This window comes from Rhamphochromis sp. 'chilingali' (genome assembly GCF_963969265.1).
Source record: "Rhamphochromis sp. 'chilingali' genome assembly, chromosome: 18".
NCBI lineage: Eukaryota > Metazoa > Chordata > Actinopteri > Cichliformes > Cichlidae > Rhamphochromis > Rhamphochromis sp. 'chilingali'.
Window position 1 is genome coordinate 28,427,474 of NC_137945.1, and position 19,804 is coordinate 28,447,277.

General features: G+C 42.6%; 1 protein-coding gene across 6 annotated transcripts in view; it reads right to left on the bottom strand.

The window, feature by feature from the left end:
* Positions 1-19,804, bottom strand: part of mpp7a (MAGUK p55 scaffold protein 7a) — a 70,053-nt gene that overhangs the window by 14,580 nt on the left and 35,669 nt on the right. For 4 of the 6 annotated variants that reach the window (XM_080864530.1, XM_080864527.1, XM_080864529.1 and 1 more), the window contains 9 exons: positions 10,188-10,306; positions 6,158-6,235; positions 4,941-5,021; positions 2,881-3,012; positions 2,643-2,724; positions 1,907-1,992; positions 1,336-1,410; positions 851-1,047; positions 257-321 (listed from right to left, as the gene is read on the bottom strand). In XM_080864530.1, coding sequence (XP_080720656.1) covers positions 257-321; positions 851-1,047; positions 1,336-1,410; positions 1,907-1,992; positions 2,643-2,724; positions 2,881-3,012; positions 4,941-5,021; positions 6,158-6,235; positions 10,188-10,306 — 915 coding nt within the window. Of the gene's footprint in view, positions 1-256; positions 322-850; positions 1,048-1,335; positions 1,411-1,906; positions 1,993-2,642; positions 2,725-2,880; positions 3,013-4,940; positions 5,022-6,157; positions 6,236-10,187; positions 10,307-10,515; positions 10,815-18,322; positions 18,447-19,804 lie in introns of those variants that run through there. The other 2 variants (XM_080864532.1, XM_080864531.1) reach the window with 2 other exon arrangements.

Here is a 19,804-nt window from a genome sequence, read left to right on the forward strand (position 1 = left end):
GACAGGAAGGAAAATGAAAACAAAGATAAATCTAAATTGCTTCTCCAGACGACCAGCATGAACTACACAACTACACGAAAGACTCCAGTGGTGGAATCAGCAGAAGGATGAGTCTGTTTCAGAAATGAACTCCACAAACTGTCCTGACCAGCATTCCTCACTTTTGCCATTCTTCTCTTCCTCCCATCCACCTGTTAAAGACAACTGTCTTGTTGTGGTTTATTAGTCGCTAACACAGCAAATAATATATGCTTACATGATCGTCTAGTAGACCTCCTTAGGGACGAAAGAGTCGTAACAGGTTGCTGAAATGCAAGTCTCCTGAAAGCAAAAAGATGGATAAAGAAAGAGAAGAAAAAGGAAAGAACAGAAAAAAGAAAACCATCAGTTTTCATGGTCACTCTGGGAATAATAAACACTCTGCTATGCTACAGAAACCCTGCTCTACAATATCCTTCATTTCTATTCTGTCAGCTGAGACTGGTGAAACCAAAGATTGAGGAGGTGAAGAACAGAACATCTTTCTATTGAAAAAAGTAGAATAATAAACCTGAATATAAAATGTTCTACTCGATCCCTTTACTCTTCAGCCTTCCTCTTTCTGCCCAAGCCTCCTGAGCTCTGTGTAGGTCTGGTGTGTGTTTTCCATCCACTTGCAGTTCAATGTGGATTGGTACCAGCGCTATCATTTTCTGTCATTACTCACTTTGGACCAGAAAATGTGTGGAAACCCAGACTACTTTGGCAGAGTGAAGCAAGAATACATGGATTAAAGAGGGAGAGAAATAAGATGGAACATCTATGACAGTGACAGCACTGGAGCCAATAAGGTCAGCCTTGTGTTTCTCACCTCTCCTGGAACTGTTTGGATGGTATTAAGCCAGCACGAGGATTTGTGTCGCCCTCGTGTTTGGCCTGCCACCAGGTTGCATCATCTTGGCTCATGATCTGTAGGATGCAACCCTTCTTGAAGGCCAAACCAGCTTCCTTACATGGGATGGTGTTGTCATCTTTTGGGTCGTAGTCAAAGAGCGCCTTCACAAACATCTGTACATCATCATGAGGGAAAGGCAAGAAAACAAAGAGGAGGATTGAAGACACAACAGGAACAAGTTCACTATGTTGTATATAAAATGTTTTCTTTCTAAAACATTGTCATCATGGTTAAAGGTGATTCACCAAAGCTCAGAGTGATTATTCTCAAAAGATTACAGCAATCGATGGTAAACGCTGCAAGTGATGGCCAAGATGGTCTTTCAATGACTTTCCACTATCAAAGGGTCTAAATCACTTAACAAGTGGATAATCCAAATAACAGAGAAAGACAGGACCTACCTGTGGCTCCTTGATAGATGCCTCGTCCTTTGCACCAGGGACAACTTTAAAGGTAATGGCTCCTTGTGACTGTGCCTAAATAATGTAGGAACAGAAGTTGGAGTAATTGTAAAGGATAGTTTTCCTATCCTTTTAAGTATTTTATAAGAGACCTAATCTAGTTACAGTGACATAGCGTCAAGCATTGATTTTTCAACAAAGGAAGGTTTAGTGGGATAGTATAACCATTCTTGACAGAATTAGGGAGTACAGTGCAGGGGTGTAAAGGAGGAGTGTTGAGAGCTCAAAGACTTTTGTGTCTGAGAAGGCCTTAAGAGTTTAAGATCCCAGGCACATGACAGAGCTCATTTAGGCCTGTGACCAAAGCTGCGTGGAGGAACTACACATCATCAGCCTCATCCACAGAGACTCTGCATGTGATCTATCGGCCATCAACACGGCAATGGGAGGCCTGGGTCGTGGATGAGTTGATAAGGGGAGGTTTCTGTCATTATAAACAAAGGCTGGTACCAAGGGAGTGGAGCTGAAAAACCCTCAGTCTCACAAACGTCCATAGAAAGACAAGACTTACCAGAATACGAATGATTTCCTCTGGTTTCTTGTCGTCCACAGGGATTCCATTGACCTCCTTCAGTTCATCCCCTACATGAATTAAACCTGCCACACATAAACAGACGTTACTAATTTGCAGTCATTCTGGCATTCTATTATTTTAACGCCCTGATGTAAGCGAGGTACTAAATTCTGTGCAATCCCAATATATTCCACACTACAGACTTGTATGGCTCTTTTCCACTAGTATCTACTTTGCTCATCTTGACTTGACTCTGTTTTTTAGGGTTTTCTATTAGATGGCAGCACCTGATACCTACTAGAGCAGTCGTTTTGAGCAACCTGAGTTGATCTGAAACTGTGACGTCAACAGACTCCATGCCACCATGTGATGCCAGTCAATTATGTCACTTGATGAGTCATGAAAGTGATTCCTTCACAAACATCAAAACTGCCCTTTTTGAAACACGGCATCCAGGGAAATGGGTGCAGAAAAACCAACAGTGTGATCGGACAGGTATACCAACGCCTCCATGTCCACTGTTGTGTGCTGGGTTTGTGTTGCATACAAATGACATCATGGGACTTTTAAATGAGTTGCTATAACGACCCCATGTAAACTGAGGTGCTACACAGTGACAGAAAATGACAGAAAACTGAGTAGAATCGAGTACACACACACACACACACACACACACACACACACACACACACACAGGCAAACTTATAAAAGAGAGAAAAAGGCTGGAACCAACCACTTCTGTCAGCTGGCCCTCCCTTCATGATCCGGGCCACAATGATGGCACCTGTGCTCTCATCATGTCTTATTGTTGCTCCCTATAAAAGAAGAATAGTCATTATAACAGCATTTCTACCTTTATGACATTATGATGTGCAAGTCAAACAGCAATGACCTAAAATCACTGTAAAGATGAAAATTAAGGCGTAGAGACAGATAGATACTGCACACAGGATGATTGTTAAGTTACTTACCAGTGGCTCCTTGTTCTTGACCAATCTTATAATTTTCACAGAATCTTCATCGTCATCGATGTCTTCAGGCAGCGGAGGTAGTTCGGGGTCATACTTCTTTTGGGCAACTGCGTCGTGGACGGACAGGAGGCTCTAGAAAAAGGAGAAAATAGGATTTATGGGAGGAAACACAAAACAGGCAAGGGTTATCTGTCAAGCCACGAAGGCCTCAACTTTACCCCAGTCCACTTAGCTAAATAAAGTATGGCCATGCATGCAGGACAGAGACACTGCAGACTGCAGGGAGGATGGTTATGAATTGGGTTGTCTCCCTCATGTGCTGGGTGATGGATTTGAAAGCATTCAAGGCCAGAGCTTGTAGATGAACAAGCGTTAATTGCCATTAGGCCCGTGCTCTCCCTCCATACATCTCTCTGATTAAAGGCAACCCAGGCTCGCCCTGCACCATTGCTCAGCAAGAGCTGCAAATGTGACCACCACAAAATCCACACTTTGCAGGGTAAGGTGGTGAAGACTCAAAAGCAAAGTTCTCAGCTCAGATATTTCACACTTTCACGAGCAGGCATAAAAAGAGACGGGACGCAGACGAGAATGATGCCATTCAGGAGACATTCATTTTTCAAAGTATTTAACAACCGCGTGTCCGGACCAAGATGCAGCTAGATGCGTGCTGCTTTTTCTGTGGTTTAGAGGGGGGGGAAAAATTGAGAAAAACATCTTCCAACCAAAGTGCCAGACAAAAGTAGAGGGGTGGAGAGCAAGAGAAACAGGGAAGAAAGAGGAGGATATGGTGAGAAGAGAAGCAGTGTGTTTTATGACATGGGAGCATGCTGCAGTACAGCATTCAAGATGTTGCTAACTGGGAGCAGATGAGAGGAGGAGACACAACTGGAGCTATGTGAGTAGTCTTTGGAAGGCAAAGAGTCTGTATTACCTTATTATAACTAAAAATAATAACTTCTTTCGATCAAGAGAATCCCAAATGAATAACACATGTAAAGAAAATCTCACAGCCAGGAAATCTTTAAAAATGGTTGGTTTTGATCCTACTTCAGAGATAAAATGCCACTCCTCTCCAGCTTGTCTTCTTTGGCTTGTGCTGCTACACCGTCTGCCAAAATTCACCAGCCAGCAATGGAGGAAGCAGTAGCAGAAAGAACATTTTCCATTGTTTGGTGGGGAATTGCTTGGCTGACCCCATTCTGCACTGGAGCTGAGAGACCACTGCACAACTACAGCAGCAATTATATGTGTTAGGTGCAGGGGAAAAACATAGTAATGAGCCAAATGAGTACCAGTTTGCTGGAGGTGTGTGTGGAGTTGCTGATTCTATGTCTAAAATATGTGCTGCCTGGTGAAATATGTGTGTCTGTACCTATAGCACCTGTAAAAAACACATGCTCCACACTTGTCTTTGAACAGATTAATGTAGTTGTTCTTAATGTGTTTGGAGAATTTAGGAAATGAATCATAATTACCAGCTCAGACATTGAAAAATCCATGTTTGGGAACCACCATCTCTTGAATTCCTGCTGTTTGACACTGATAGGTATTAAATATTTGCATGTACTGTAAGTGTGTGTGTGTGTGCTATGTTGGGGGAGAACTAGAGAGCTGTTGTTTCTGGCAGAGCCCAAACAAGCATGACGACAGCGCATTAAAAACGGAGCCTGTCCAACTCTGCTTCTATCCTGCCGTCGTGAAGGCAGCTCTGTCTGGCTGAGACACCTGGAGGCCCTGATGGATGGCCCCAGTTATGCATTAGAAAATAAAAATGTGTAAATTTATTTTGTAGCTGTCTGCATCTGGCTAACGAGGTCAGCAACGGCAGCCAAGAAAACGAGACAAGGCCTGGATCTAACAGGCGTGTTATTTTGTGTACAGCACGATGATTGTAACGCTTTAATGTGGCTGCTGTGCAAACAGCAAAGATCCAGAGCCAGAATTGCCAAATGCTTTGCTGTTTTTTGGATGGAATAATACAATCCTCCACAAAGAGAATATGTGGTTTTAGTTTGTTAAAACCTGCTCAGTACAAAATAAGCAAATCCTTTACTCACCTTTACATGTGGGTTTGCCAGCAGTTTAAGAAGCTCTTTGACATCCTGACTGGCTGATTTGCCTTCCAGCTCATCAGACACCTGAAAATAGTCAAGGACACAATGTTCACACAACTGTGCTCAGACCATTAAGCATGCTTCTCTTTTTCAGGTGTGCATGTGAACATTCAATGCTTCGACAAGAAGACAACAGCAGTCTGTATAATGAAAAACCAATGGTAGAGGTTTGTAATTAACAGTTCAACTCTGCAAGGTGTGCTTTGTGTCAGTAATGAATAGAGGACTTGCATTTAGAGAGATAAACATACTAGTTATGCTTTATCTAAAGAAGTTATGTTGGTGTATCTTCTATTTGTATCATATTGTATTAAGACATAAAAATGCAGCTCTTTCAGTTACAGGATTTATCTGCAGCTTCATCTTGTCTTAAATAAGGTAAATCGCAGCTGGAGGCAAGGCCACACTTTGTCATGTGGCCTAGAACTCCCACCTACTGGCACCTGCCCTTTGATAAATCTTCTATTGTACCAGATCATTTTCCAATGAGAATCTCAAGAACTAAAGAAAACAGTCAGTTAAACCTGGAAACAATGGGAGCTCTGAGAGCATCACTGATTTATGGAAGATCCTCCTGGACTTGGTTGGAGTGTGGAAAGGAGCAGCAAGCCATCCCACACAGTAAAAACTGACATGAAAGCCACTTGACACTGATGAACCCTTTCTCTGTGTTTGTATTTTTCGTATCTGACCCTGCAGGAATAAAATGCAGACCAATGCTCTCTGATGGCACCAAGTGATCTGTCCAAGTAACAGCAGAGTTTGTATTAAGATGTTTGGAAGTCAGCCAGAAGAGGAAAACGGTTTTCCAACAGGGAGAAGGATACAAGTCAACCATAACAACCATACAGTTCTAGATCAGTGGCCATCATTTGAACTATTTATTGATGATGTGGTGTGTCTCACTTGCTTACACCAACGGCACTGGCCATGCTGGTTTCACTTGAGCGGTGGTAGTCACTTGCTGGGAGTTCTAGACAGTACGGCCGGGGCCAGACGAGGGTTGAAGTGTCATTTTATGTTAGTCAATAAATTAAACCTCCATTAACCGAAACCCATCTAGACAGACACTGTTCACCAAAGGTTCCTTTAATCGATTCATTTGCCTCCCAGCCAATAAAAAGATCGATCAGTTTAAACAAGTTTTTTAAAACACTTACGTCACGTGCCAGAGGTGCAGCTCCTTCCAGGACAGGGGCGGGCTTGCTCTCTTCATAGTGCTGCAGCCGTTCGTGGATCTGAAAGGACAGATTGTATTCATTATTAAGGTAGTTATTGAGATAGTAGTGAGCACATGTGGAAGAAAAAGTGTGCACGCTGGAAGCCATGTGCACATCTCCAAACAGACATGTGAGAAAACATGTACAACCTTCATCAGCACCATCTTGTACATACACAGAGTTCATTAAATCATGTCCTTAAATACCAAAAGCACACACAAAGATCTTTCACTCCCTCGATCCACTAAGTATTTCAGTTAGCTTAGCCACTGTACAAACAATCCAGTTTTCCACCATGCATTCGATATGTCCCAGTGGCCCCGTGATGATTCCAAATCATTTCAACAGTCTGGTGAAATTGGCTAAACATTTCCTTATCAGCCTCAGCGCTGTGACTGCACAGTGTTGAGAGACAGAGCTGCGTCTCTGGAGAGTTGCTAAAATGGAAAGTAAGCCTGACTCGTGCGCTCACTTTCACTCATTTATACACGCAAAACCACTTCATCATATGTGGAGCAGAGATGGAATAATTTATATACACACACAAAGCACACGTTCACGCCCACGCACACAACGTCAAAGGCACAGTTGCACACTTGTGCCTACGCACACACAGACTCACAAAAAACACTATAGATATCCCATTTGTGATTTAAAAGCAGCTGCGCAGGAATGCATTGACAGCCTACAGGCTGCTGTCAGGTCCCATCAAGGAACAGACAGGGACAGCTTTCCTCCCAGCAGCCACTCCTGCGTCTCTCCTTCCTCAGGCCCAGCATGGTGAAGGGGATCTGGGCCACGGGTCTGACTGATAGCTGGGCCCCGAGCCTGGAGCTTCCAGCTGGATGTCCTAGAAAGCATTCCAGGAGGATGGTGGAACAGAGGAGCCTCTGGCTGAGGAGAGAGTGACAGAGACGCTCTGGGCCACTTCTATATCTAAAGGGCCAAATCCACACATGCGGGAGTGCACACACACACACACACACACACACACACACACACACACACACACACACACACACACACAGATGGAGCCGTGACAATGTGTGACAGAAAATCACTCAGCAGGACAGAAAAAGACAAGAAAAGCAGTTTGTTTGCTGTCACACTGAACGGCTACAGATGCTTTGTGCAATTAAAACATCTGTTTTAGGAATGTTAGACATAGTTTTTACTCCTCGCAACACAGGTGATTATGTTTTAAAGCTAGATGGTAGCAGTACTGTAAATACGGAGGAAAGCAAGTCAGAATCACTGACAGTTGAATGTTCTGACACACTCACAGGACGGTATTTGTCCTCAATGTTTTTGGCCCTGGCAGAAGTTCTGATTAGCAATAACATGAGCAGCATGTGTAGATGAGTTGATTTGAGTCTCTTCAAGCTGTCATCTGGCTTCGATAATCACCAGGGACCAACACCAAAATCCAAAACATGATGTCATTCAAAAACATTACCCAAACACCAAATGTCACCCATCAAAATCACTTTTATAACTTTCCAGTGAAGAAAACGCGACGCAACGACGTGTGAAATGTCTTTACATCGTCTCTCCCCATCAAGATTCCAGTTTAAATCTTGGCCTTAAACAGCTACAGCCATTTCAGCTGGACTTATCCATACAGTCTGCCGAGATAAATCACAGCCTGTTAGGACTCTGTCTTGGCCAGCACAACAGTCATGTTTCAAGGTCAGCTTAGAAGTTCAAATCCTGCATAAAGCCGTTATTACTCAGCAATAAAACACGGTGCATTAGGCGTGTCGTGGAGGTAAACATGTTTTTCCCCTGTGGACATGCTGATGGATGTTAGGACTGCTGTTGATGCTTCGGCAACCTGTCATGCTGTAAACTTTTTTAGACCCCCAATTATCTCAGAATTGAGATAATTGGGGGGTCAAATCACTCTATAACACTATATAAAACACTATATAAAACAGTGCTAACTGCATCTTGTGAACATCATCTATAAGCCCTAACATTATGGCTAACTAGTTTTATTTTTCTTTCCACTGAGTTATTGGTTTGAAATAATCTGTCACTAGTTTGCTAACATGAACTAATGTAATGTTTAGGGTCAGGGTTGCACACTTTGGAGACTTTTCAAAATACCCGAAGACATAAAACATAGTATTTAAGCAGGCTTAAGACCTCTGCCCAGAAAACTTCACATCACATCCTTTACAAGCTGAACATCTTTTTCAAAGTGACCCGGAGCAAAACCCTGTGACAGACTGGCGACCTGTCCACGGTGTACCCTGCTTCTCGCCCTAAGACAGCTGGGATAGGCTCCACAGTCCCCCCGCAACTCTGAAAAGCAGCAGAGAATGGATGGAGGGATGGATGAAACTGGAGTAATGGCTGTGGGATTTTCCTTGATTACCAATACAGACAATACAAAATGATAGAATAGGGACTGGTTGACCTGTAGCTTTCTTCTTGTTTTAATTGTCCCTCCAGTGTGCTTGACATGGTTCAAAAAGTTTTTCAGTAGTCAACAGCATACTGTGACCTGTCTGCTGCAATATGGAGTTTCCGTCTTCCTTCCCCTGTCCCTATCATAACCTTGCATTTGGCTTCATCTATCATCATCTAGCCACTTTTGGCTCATTTCAGAGGTACTTGTTTGTGAACAACGTGCTTGATCCGGTAAATCTGGGCTGCAGTCGACCATTGAACTTTAATGAAAATATTTGGAAGGCAGCCTAAATCCAAAGTAAGACAGTGCAAGGAAGGGGATATATTTTGGATTCAAGTGAGGCTTTTAAAATATAAATAAGCACCTGGCTCGTGTCATGAGAATATTTTCTAGCAACAAACAGATGTAAATAAAAGCTGAAAGATGATATCGGACAATAATTCTTTCATCTCTGTAACATAATCGGATTAGGATGGATGTGAGACGTCCCGACCATCTGGTGAGTACAGGTGAGAGAGACAGAAAGAGCATATGTCTGGTTTAAGTCTTCATGTTACTCTGAATTCTCTACTTCTTTCTTGTTTCTCTCTCCATCTGTGACACCTCCTCCTCTGGACCGTCTCTCTCCTTCCAGACAGAGTGACCAACAACTGGTTGTAATTACCCAGGTGAGGCAATTACAACCAGTGAGCGACCTGGGTTGGGAAGCCTGTCAGATTAACTTGATGTGTGTGTTTTCTCTCTGCTGTTTAGCCATTCTTTCGTATCCCCTCTACAACCTTACACAAATCCCAAATAAAGGTGGACTGTGGAGATTTGGTGGCCGAGCTTTAGGAAGAGGATAATTAAGGTTTTATTAATGGTGTGTCCATGATGTTAGCCTGAATGCTGCATCTGGTTTCTGAGTAAGACGAGATGGTTGTTTAGTACTTGTGTGCGTTTTAAAGTCTGCCCGTCTGTCCATTTGGCTCACTAGGATGGCTCAGTTAATCAGTCAGACACAGCAGTCGAGCAGCTATTACATTTATTTACTGAATAATAAAGAATGGAAAGCCGATTTGCAGGAAACTACCCCATGTTTAGGGGGGAAAATTGTTCTCTATTTAACAACAAAAATCAGAGAAAGATTTCAGACAAACCTTCTCCCCAATCTCTGCAGCTATCTAGTTTAACAGGCAGTAACCAAACCACAGGCCCCTTCCTGCTGGTAGAGGAAGGAATTAGAAGATCTGGGCAGGTAGATGGTGCAATAGGACTGTAATTCATGAATAATAATTGCTTTGGAGGCCGGGGGCTCCTCTTTTCAAGACTTTTTATGTGACTAATTTAGTTGTCTGCCTTCTTGACAATAAACTTTGTACACAATCTACATGTGCAATTAAAGCTAGGCTTGGTTAAACTGAGGTATTCATATGTATAGCACTTAAATGAAATTACTTAAGTGTTTTAAGTGTATTTAAGAGTTATCAGTGCGTGCATATATGAGTTAAACAACACGTGATTTTCTGAAAAATATGTAGGCGAAATTCCTATAACTCTATTTGTTTGTTGTACCTTAACAAGTGAGTGGAGACTTCTCTCTCCAAACATATCCTGAAGGAAGGTGTTGTCCTCAGAGCAGTTGACATGAGGCTGCAGCTGGGATGGCAGGGCCGCCAGCAGCTCATACAGACCTGCAGAAGGAAAGAGGAAGCAGGAGGGGTCAGTGTGGTAGTGGGAGGTGTGAGTTGTTGCATGCACAGCAAAAGACACAAGTGCTGTATGTGTGCATGAATACATATACACCCAACACACCCAGAGTCAGGCAGAAAGCAGATGCACACGTAAAAACAAAACACACAAAGTCCTGTACTAGTGCCTTTAGGAAGGAGTACATACTTACACAGACTACAGCTCTAATTATAATCTGTGGATGCTCTTCCTTTTCCTTCCATGCTGATTCTATTACGCATTAAAAAAAAACAGAAACAAAAATGTATGGTTCAAACTTCTACGAGCGACAAAACAGACGATGATATCCCTCCCTTTCTTGCCACTGGAAAGAAGAGGAAACGTAAAGGCAATAAACTATTTCCCTTCCCCCGCCTTTACTTCTTGCTTTTGTTCCAGCCCTTCCTGTTGTTTGAGGGACGCTTCTGTCCATGATTAGAAACAACTGAAAAAAAACAGGGAATAAATCTGAATCCTCTCAGAACAGCGGATGCTGAAATCCACAAGGCCTTTCAGGGTTTTACTCACCCAGCTTATAAAAAGAATGAAGATTTCAAATTCAATTTAAAGAGAACCAGACTGGGGAGCTGATGGTTTCAAGATTAAGCAGGGGGGAGGTGAAGCACTCAAGACGGAGAGAGCACAAAACCAGTGAGTGAGTGGGGTTACATCCAAACACAACACAGTCTTGGAGCACAGCTGATGGAGAGTGGTAGCAGATACTTGTTTGCTGCTCACTTCTGGTCCTCAGCCTGGCTGTGATCCACCAAACTAGGTGATGCATTAAAGGTCAGGCTCATACTGAATGCAGTCAAGCTGCATCAAAGACCCCTTCACTAATTCTCCAGAAAAGGCCCCCCAGTTTCAAACTCCACAAACACAACCACACGGTGCTTTAAAGCCTTTGAACTAACACTGATCACGTGAAGAAGTTCTAAACATATCCACAGCAGAGCCACTGAAACGTCAAAACAAAGACAAGTAGCTTGGCTACCTCTCTGAGAGTGTCTTTCATCAGAGCACAGGGCAACAGAGAGAAAGGAGAGAGAGAAAAATCACCACAGACAGAAGCAGAGTAAGTCAGAGCTGAAAAGGACTGATTGATGGTTGACGTTGACTGCTGGACGAGCGACTGACTGAACTGGGTTCTGACCGGGTTAGAGTCAGTGTGTACTGGCAGCTCTGGACGTTTTGTGGGAGAGCTTATGTCATGCTCTCCGTCTGCTGCTGTTGGGCACCAGGATACATCAGTATGATATCCTGTCCTTTTCTCTAAACCCTGACATGATTCCTGTGCAGTGTTAGCGCCTCATACCTCACCGTTTCTCTGGAGAAAAAAAAAGGGGGGAAGAGAGACCAAGAGAACTTTTACACATAATGATGCAGGCCAGATGCAGGTTCTGGTGTCCTCATCACCAGAAAGTTTGCTTTGTAGCTAACAAAAGCCGACTGAGGGCAGCTGGCCCTCTCAATCATTTACAACTTGGAACTCTCTACAGAACATCTCACATAATATATTCAACTAAAGGATTTAAAGAGACATGGGATGAGGTGATGGGTGTAGAAAGGGCTGCTAAGGGAGCCCACTTCCCACACTATACTGATCTTCTTACAAAATACGAACTGATGAAAACAAACTCGTGTGAATAGAGGAAATGAACGCTGGGTTTTGTCTTTCTCCCAGGTGCTCGGTGAATTATGGACCCCCCTCAATATATGGGGGGATTTACGAGGTTTGCCAGACTGCTGGGGGAATAGTGTTGTGACAACATATTTCAAACACTGCCTTGTGAACATGTCTGAGAGTCATGTTCACTAATCCACTTGAGGCTTGATTTACCTTCCTGTTCTCCAGTTGAGAGAGGAGGAAAGACAGCCTCAAGCAACAGCTTTACTGACAAAGCAGTAGACTTGATAGTAAAAGATACTTATTTGAAATTTTTTTTGCCAAACTTGCTGAAAAAAACGGTTTTCAGTGAACTTTGATAAAAGAAATTACAGAAGAGGATGTACTGATGGATAACTGCAATCACACTGAGGAGCGTGAATTTTTGTCAGGCATGTGTTTGGTGTTTTGCTGACAGATTTGACATGTTTTGAGTATAAATGTGGGAACAGGGTGACAGCAGAAGTTGCAGACTGATGGATTTGGATGGAAAATCTCAAAACCCCATTATTTGTCACTATGACCTGCCAGTTTAATAAGCTAGAACTGTCAGATGACATACAAGGGCCCAAATAGCAGACAGGTCTGGCCCGGATCTGGTGTCAAGCCGGCACTGCTGGCTGACTTCCGGCATGGTAAGTGATATGTCATCCAGATATGGGCCAGGCCTGGCATAGATGGCACTGTTTATGTGATGGCATGCCACATTTGGCCCGATGTGGTTTGGTGTATGTGGCCCAGGCTCATAGAAAATAGGTCTGGCCCGGATCTGGGATCAAGCTGGCACTTCTGACTGACTGGTGTCATGGCAGGGTGTATGTCAACCAGATGTGGGCCAGGTCTGGGAATGATGGCACTATTTATGTTCCTATTTTCCTATTTTAGTTAGAAGACCCAAATGCCATGTTGCAATACTATACTGCTATGGTAGCCAACGTTTCAAATGCAGGTTTGACAGGTTTATGAGTGTACACTTTATCCAAAACCTAGTGACAGTTTACTCATGTTTACCACTGGGTGGCTGTAGTTCAGGAGGTAGAGCAGGTCATCTACTGATCGGAAGCTTAGTGATTCGATCCCTGGCTCCTCCAGTCTGCATGTCAAGAGTGTGAATGTGTACGAATGTAGTTAGGAAGCACTGAGTTAAGAATCAGTCCATTCACTGTCTGAACACAGTTTCGTCATGTTACTTTTGTTCTATTATGTTCCAGCACATGTTGTTATTACATGGCTTGATTAAGGTACACATTAGGCTGATATCTGGGGCCAGAGGTGAAACTGTTCTGGGCCAGCACAGGGCCAGCAGTGTGTCTGCAACTGGCCCTGTGCTGGCCCATGTGTGGGCCACCTCTGGTAACCTGATCTGGGCCACCAAAGGGCCGTCATTCTTTGTGGTATGTGTGCCACGTGTAAGCACAATGTGTGGGCCAGATCCGGGCCTTACAAATTTTGCTATGTGGGGATGTGTGCTGCATACAAATTCAGGAAAATACACATCAAAACACAAACATTTTGATGAAATGTATCTACAAATTGAAGTTTACAGACATACTTACAGTTTTTAGAGGTTAACATTTTTCAAGTTATTAAATTTATATGAATTATTATATAAACAATGGCGTGGCTTTTTGGCAACAAATCATAGGTATGGAAAATGTCATTTTTTCCCACTCATCAAGTCAGGAACTCCCTTTAAAAAACACACATTAGTAATTTAATGTGTGTGACACCATCCCTACCATATTGTCTGTTTTCTTCTCATGATTCTTTTAAAGTCAGGTGTCACAGTGTAAGTACCATATTCTTTATTTCCTCCTGAAGTTTAGCTTAGATTCATTTCTCTTACCTCTGAATAAATCTATGGAAGTGCTTGTTTGTATAAGCCTTTGTGTTGTTGAATGTAACTTCCTTTACTCTATGTCCTCTTTGTCTATGTGTTATTGTCTGAGTTTATTCTCTCCTTTTTTTTCAGTTCCTACCTCTTTCATTTTAAATGTTGGTTCCTCTTTGGGCTTTCACTTTTAAAGATAGATTTGGCAGAAAAATGAGTTTCATTCTAATTAAGGATGGGAATCAATAACAAGTTCTTGTAGAGAAACAGTTCCCAGTAGTCCAAGTCCTTGGAACCGTTAATGTGTTTGCCTATCGATTCCACTTATCCACTTGCACTTGCTCTACAATCAGCGGGTGTTAAAGTGCAAATGATATCCAGGACAGAAACAACTGTACTATGCTCTTAACACAACTTTGGCTCTTTGCAAGTATCTGCATAGACAACATGCTAATGCTAAGCTAGCCAAGAACCTAAAGTGATGTTAAAGCTGAGTGAATGGCAACCCCAGACCCTGAACTTCAACAGATTACAAACAGACGAGCACAAACCTTTGAGCATACAGTCTGTAATTAATTTGAACAAATGTAATGTCTTTGAGATCCTACTTAACAATGGTGACAACAGCTGATATTGATAATGGAATCAGAATCAATAAATTCTGATCAATTCCCATCCATACTTCCAAGGATGGCTGGGCTGTCCCTTAGAGACAGGATGAGGAGCTCGGAGTAGAGCAGCTGCTGCTCCGCATTTAAAGGAGTCAGATAAATAAGGGATCTGACTAGGATGCCATCTGGATGCCTGCTAGATGAAGTACAGTGGGGCAAAAAAGTACTTAGTCAGCCACCGATTGTGCAAGTTCCCCCACCTAAAATGATGACAGAGGTCAGTAATTTGCACCAGAGGTACACTTCAACTGTGAGAGACAGAATGTGAAAAAAAAATCCATGAATCCACATGGTAGGATTTGTAAAGAATTTATTCGTAAATCAGGGTGGAAAATAAGTATTTGGTCAATAACAAAAATACAACTCAATACTTTTGTTGAAATTTCCCAATTCTTTGAATCTTTGGGCTGAAGGAAGGACAATACTCGGTGTATTTATGCTCAATCAACAATCATTTATTTCCATACAATTCAACACTTAAGAGCATAAGGACCATCATGATGGGGAGACCTGCCTGAAGAGGGTCACAGCAGTCTCAAAATGGTGACGGGTTATTCAGCTTCTTATAGTCTCTGGTGGCCCCCACCTAGTCGTAAAAGCCTAAACATTACATTCTTTCTCTCTTACGGCGCCTAAGTTATGACCTCGGCTCCCTGTCTTTCTGCTCTTCTGAAAGGTGGGGGTATGGAATGTGGTCTATCTCCCCTGTCTTAGACACCAAGTCTCCTGCTTACAACCTTCTTTTTATGATTCAACAATAGAGCATGTCAAGAAAACAGTGTAACACATTCCCAGCAGATCAAGGATACAGAGTGATGCACATTTATCTAATGAACTAATATGTGAATATGTTCTGTTAACTCAAAAGTATAATGAGAACTAAACTACATACAGATCACACCCTCTATATTAAAGGGTATAATATGATCTACAGCAGTATTCTAATTCAACTACTTTGATTACATATATAAGGTAACATATAGTAACAGAATAATCTAATACTTTGTAACATAACCTTTGTTGGCAATAACAGAGGTCAAACGTTTACTATAGGCCTTTACCAGGTTTGCACACACAGTAGCTGGTATTTTGGCCCATTCCTCCATGCAGATCTTCTCGAGAGCAGTGACGTTTTGGGGCTGTCGCCGAGCAACACGGACTTTCAACTCCCGCCACAGATTTTCTATGGGGTTGGAGACTGGCTAGGCCACTCCAGGACTTTCAACAGGACTTTCAAATGCTTCTTACGGAGCCACTCCTTTGTTGCCCGGGCGGTGTGTTTTGGATCATTGTCATGTTGGAAGACCCAGCCTCGTTTCATCTTCAAAGTTCTCACTGATGGAAGGAGGTTTTGGCTCACAATCTCACAATACATGGCCCCATTCATTCTGTCCTTAACACGGATCAGTCGTCCTGTCCCCTTGGCAGAAAAACAGCCCCATAGCATGATGTTTCCACCCCCATGCTTCACAGTAGGTATGGTGTTCTTGGGATGCAACTCAGTATTCTTCTTCCTCCAAACACGACGAGTTGAGTTTATACCAAAAAGTTCTACTTTGGTTTCATCTGACCACATGACATTCTTCCAATCCTCTGCTGTATCATCCATGTGCTCTCTGGCAAACTTCAGACGGGCCTGGACATGCACTGGCTTCAGCAGCGGAACACGTCTGGCACTGCGGGATTTGATTCCCTGCCGTTGTAGTGTGTTACTGATGGTGACCTTTGTTACTTTGGTCGCAGCTCTCTGCAGGTCATTCACCAGGTCCCCCCGTGTGGTTCTGGGATCTTTGCTCACCGTTCTCATGATCATTTTGACCCCACGGGATGAGATCTTGCGTGGAGCCCCAGATCGAGGGAGATTATCAGTGGTCCTGTATGTCTTCCATTTTCTGATGATTGCTCCCACAGTTGATTTTTTCACATCAAGCTGCTTGCCTATTGTAGATTCACTCTTCCCAGTCTGGTGCAGGTCTACAATACTTTTCCTGGTGTCCTTCGAAAGCTCTTTGGTCTTGGCCATGGCGGAGTTTGGAGTCTGACTGTTTGAGGCTGTGGACAGGTGTCTTTTATACAGATGATGAGTTCAAACAGGTGCCATTCATACAGGTAACGAGTGGGGGACAGAAAAGCTTCTTACAGAAGACGTTACAGGTCTGTGAGAGCCAGAGATTTTCCTTGTTTGTGGTGACCAAATACTTATTTTCCACCCTGATTTACGAATAAATTCTTTACAAATCCTACCATGTGAATTCATGGATTTTTTTTTCACATTCTGTCTCTCACAGTTGAAGTGTACCTCTGGTGCAAATTACTGACCTCTGTCATCATTTTAAGTGGGGGAACTTGCACAATCGGTGGCTGACTAAATACTTTTTTGCCCCACTGTATTTTGGGCATGTCCTACCATGGGGTAACCCCAGAGCAGACCAATGACTTGCTGGAGAGATTATATCTGTTGATTGGCTCTGTTGAAGTCTTGGTGTCCCCTAGAAGAGCCTCCTTTCTCTGACTAAAGATAAGGCAGCCAGGGTGAGGGAAGTCTGGGCTTCTCTGCTCAGGCTGCTGCTGCTTAACTACGATACAGGGCAGGGACGTGCAGAGAGGTTTAAAGGGGCGGGTGCTCAAAGTTAAAAAGGGGCACATTGAACCATGCTGAATAACAACAACACACATTCATCAAGAATCTAATATGGGAAGGGCAGGGCTGTGTTGATCTGAGACTGTAGACATTAAAAAGTCCACAGGAGAGATGGTAGCTGATTAAACAAGTGTCATGAGATAATAACAAAATGCAAAGATTGGTGACAGCGCTTGGAACCATAAGGCAACGAAAAACTGTGACATCACTCTTTGCTTCTCTTCTTCCTTCCTTCCCATCATTTCATATATCACTCTCCACTTGCTGTCTATCTGAGAACAAGGCACAACTTGCTATTGCAATAAACTATAATCTAATTATCCACACCTAACAACTCTTGCACTTAATCTATAATAAAATGATGACAGAAAAATGTTATAGCACTGCCTTTAGTAGCCTCATACAGCTCCTACTGTTTCCTCCTCATGTCCTTACCAGCCATGTCTGCACAATGTTATATCATGAGTAATATTTTTTTAAATCCAGCTAAATAAAACACACACATGCACACACAGTGACATTTTAGACCTTCTTCAGAATACTGTATATACTATGGGCATCCTTACATTATTATTTATTACTAGAGCTACAATAATAAAGCAATGAGGAGGGGGAAGTAATAAATATGAAATAATGTATTTATGATGATTCCATTTGTTTCACTATCCACTCTGTGCAGGGCAAAGCTTATTACATTTTTAAACTGTATTTTTACTGCTGTAAAATCCAACTTTTGTCTTATTTAAAATATAAATCTAATATAATCTGCTTCTTAATGTATGTTCTTTAAAATACAGCGTGTGTTTTTTAATATATTATAATTATAATAATTATTATGTGGACATGCATATTAGATCGTTTTTTAGTGAAATATAATCCCTCCAGAAAGGCAGGAAATGCCCAGAAACTTACTTTAAAACTAAATATGTTCCCTAAAACGGTGACAGAGCTACAGACCCATGACAGCCTTACACAGGTAGCCAGCAGCTATGACCAGCACTACTTGTGCAGTTAATAAAAGGACAGGTAATGTTTGTCGCGCTGTTGCACACACAGCACGCTCGTTTGTTTCAGTTCGTCAGTTGCAACAAGACAGCTTACCAACGTGTACGTAATAAGCTAATACTCCTGTGTGCTACACACTACAGTGTACGCTGTACACCTACTTACTGGTTTTGTCGCATCAGTCTGTGTCTCTGAGTTAACTTGTGTTTCTCCTACAGCTCCGGACCGCTAAAAATGCGCGTGCTCTTTGTGAGCTCGTTCCCGGCTCGTAACCAGCGCGTTCTGCCGTCGAGGGCGATCATTGGTTAAATGTGATCATGTGACTGATGCAAGCCAGATCCTTTTATTTAGCAAAACTATGATTAATAGTTAAATATTATTGTTGAGGGGCACAGACAGGACTCCGCACGCACACACACATAAAATATATAAATAAATAAATAAATAAATAAATAAAATTTAAAAGTTGCCTCAACAAAAGGGCACTTTGGGCACTCATCAGGAAAGGGGCGGGTGCTCAAGCCCCTCTAGCCCCCCCCTCTGCACGTCCCTGATACAGGGTGATTGATGGATGGATGGATGTTGTTCATTCTTCGTGTGGTAGGAAGGTGTGATCGCGTAATACCTTGCTAAGGGTGCAACAAACCTCAGCATAGCACAAACCTTTCTCCCCATGCCATAACTGCCGTTCACTTTAGTTTATCTCAGTTTCTCATTTCTTCTCTCTCATGCTTGGCCTCTCACTCGTCACACGATTCTGCAGAGTTTCATCATCATCATTTTTGTGGCTTATTTGTGGTAGCAGAGCAACCTTTAAAACCAGGGCATGGCAAATATAAAACTACATTGCAGAAAGGAAATTCAATAAAATATTATCTATCATATGTCTTCCAGCTGGAAGTACAGATTGTATTGAAACAGATTAAACAACAGTGGTGCACCAGGAGTCATCATATTTTTTAAGATGTTATTTCCTTATTACATTTTGAAGCTGTAGTTTTAAGTCACAGCTGATCTAAAAATGTATTTATCAATTAAATGGTTGCTTTTTTTCTTGAAAACTATGAATTCTTTTTTCCATCATTCTCACAGAACTTTGGCTCCTAAATCAACAGCTTTCTTAGGATACCAGGAGTAATACTACCAGTAATCTGTGCGAACGTCGGTCACTCCCTATGCCAGGCTAACCACAAGCATTTATGACTTATCCCAACCTGTAACACAACATTCATCCATAATGCTCATTAGGTTTCACCTGCACACACAACTTCACGGCTTTCTACTTTGCCTCTACAAATTTCCAGAACAACAGGACCTTTGGTTACTAGTAAATGGACTGATTCTTATATAGCGCTTTTCTACTCTCCCAGAGCACTCAAAGCACAACATGCCACATTCCCCCCCCATTCATTCTTCTATACTTCAGGGATGTTTAGCAAACATTCACACACATTCACGCTGCGATGGATGTATTGGAGAGCAACCGGGGGTTAGAATCTTGCTCAAGGATTTTTGGCATGCAGACTAGGGGGAGCCAGGGATCGAACCACCAACCTTCCAATGAGTAGCTGACCTGATCTATCACCTGAGCTACAGCCACCCTGGTGCTCTTTACTCTGTTAAAAGTCTGGACACAGAAACACACAC